The following is a 1,318-nucleotide window of genomic DNA, read 5'->3' on the forward strand; positions in this document are numbered from 1 at the left end:
GATAAACAAGCACTTCAGACATGTTTAAAAGTGGAAGTGTGTGTGTTTGTGTGGTGCTCTTACTTTGTTTGCCCCGGTGATGTTGAGTTGCAGAGGTGGAGGTATCTTGTGAGTGCGGTGTGTATTTGGTTTGTGTAGTGGAGGTGACAGGAGGTGTGGCTCATGCTCTGTGTGAGTGGGTGACGGTGGGCCACTGTGTGCCATCAGGTGGGCGGAGCCCTGCAAGTGTACCATGTGAACAGCCCGTAACTCTTTTAGAGACTTTAGTGTGACTCCGCCCTCTCCCTCAGGTCTGCCTAGTCCCACAGTCTCTAAAGATTCCAGCGAGTGGGCGTGTCTCATGCTGTCCATCACACGCCTTACCCCGTGTAGCTCCGGTTCCCGCTCCATCATATCCACACAGGTCCATCGTCCACGTTTGTATGGCTCACCCAATCCCTGGCCCAGTCGTACCACACGGAACCGTGAGACTCCACCCCCAGTGACAGCTTGATCTAGCGAGCGCTGTTTACGCATAGTGACCGGTGTTGCTGGTTGGCTGGAGCTCTGCTGCATCACAAGGGTGGAGCTTAATGTGTGAAGAAAGACAGGTCCATTGAGTACAACAGACGAGGGTGTGGTCTGGTCTGAACAGGCGGAGTCTCTCTGTGGTCCATCACAAAGTCGTGATAGGGAATCGTTAACATCCTGTGGAACAGGGATTTTAGAGGCGGGGCTTTCCCCCACGTCTGAGGTGACGCTGGTGATCTGGAAACCGCTGCGCTTTTTACCACCACTCATCCTGCACCGTGTGTGTGTGTGTGTGTGTGTGTGTGAGAAAATTCTATCTGTGTGGATCTCATCACATTGTGATCTCTCTGTCACACAGATTCATTTATTTATTACTGATTTCACACTAATTATGAAGTTTATAGATTATTGTTTGGGTCGGTGTCCAATCAGGACAAACAAACAGTCACCACTTACTGTTTGCTAACATTAACACTACAAACACACAACATGTGTTAATAACAGTGTATGTGTGTATTGTGTGTGTGCGAGTGTAATGTATGTGTGTATTATGTTTGTGTATTGTGTGTATTGTGTATTATCTGTGTATTGTGTATTATGTGTGTGTATTATATGTATTGTGTGTATTATGTGTGTGTATTGTGTCTGTGTTGTGTATTATGTGTGTGTGTATTATATGTATTGTGTGTATTGTGTGTGTGTGTGTATTATATGTATTGTGTGTATTGTGTGTGTGTTATATGTATTGTGTATTATGTGTATGTATTGTGTGTATTGTGTATTATGTGTGTGTGTATTGTGTGTGTGT

General features: G+C 45.5%; 1 protein-coding gene across 1 annotated transcript in view; it reads right to left on the reverse strand.

The window, feature by feature from the left end:
- The window catches only part of zgc:153012 (uncharacterized protein LOC777626 homolog), a 9,425-nt gene extending 8,312 nt beyond the window's left edge, over nt 1-1,113 (reverse strand). The window contains exon 1 of the mRNA XM_027152093.2: nt 64-1,113. Within this exon, the coding sequence (XP_027007894.2) occupies nt 64-780 (717 nt within the window). The 5' untranslated portion in view covers nt 781-1,113. The remainder of the gene's footprint in view (nt 1-63) is intronic.
- Between the last annotated feature and the right edge of the window lie 205 nt (nt 1,114-1,318).

Source organism: Tachysurus fulvidraco, chromosome 23 (genome assembly GCF_022655615.1).
Source record: "Tachysurus fulvidraco isolate hzauxx_2018 chromosome 23, HZAU_PFXX_2.0, whole genome shotgun sequence".
Taxonomy (NCBI): Eukaryota; Metazoa; Chordata; class Actinopteri; order Siluriformes; family Bagridae; genus Tachysurus; species Tachysurus fulvidraco.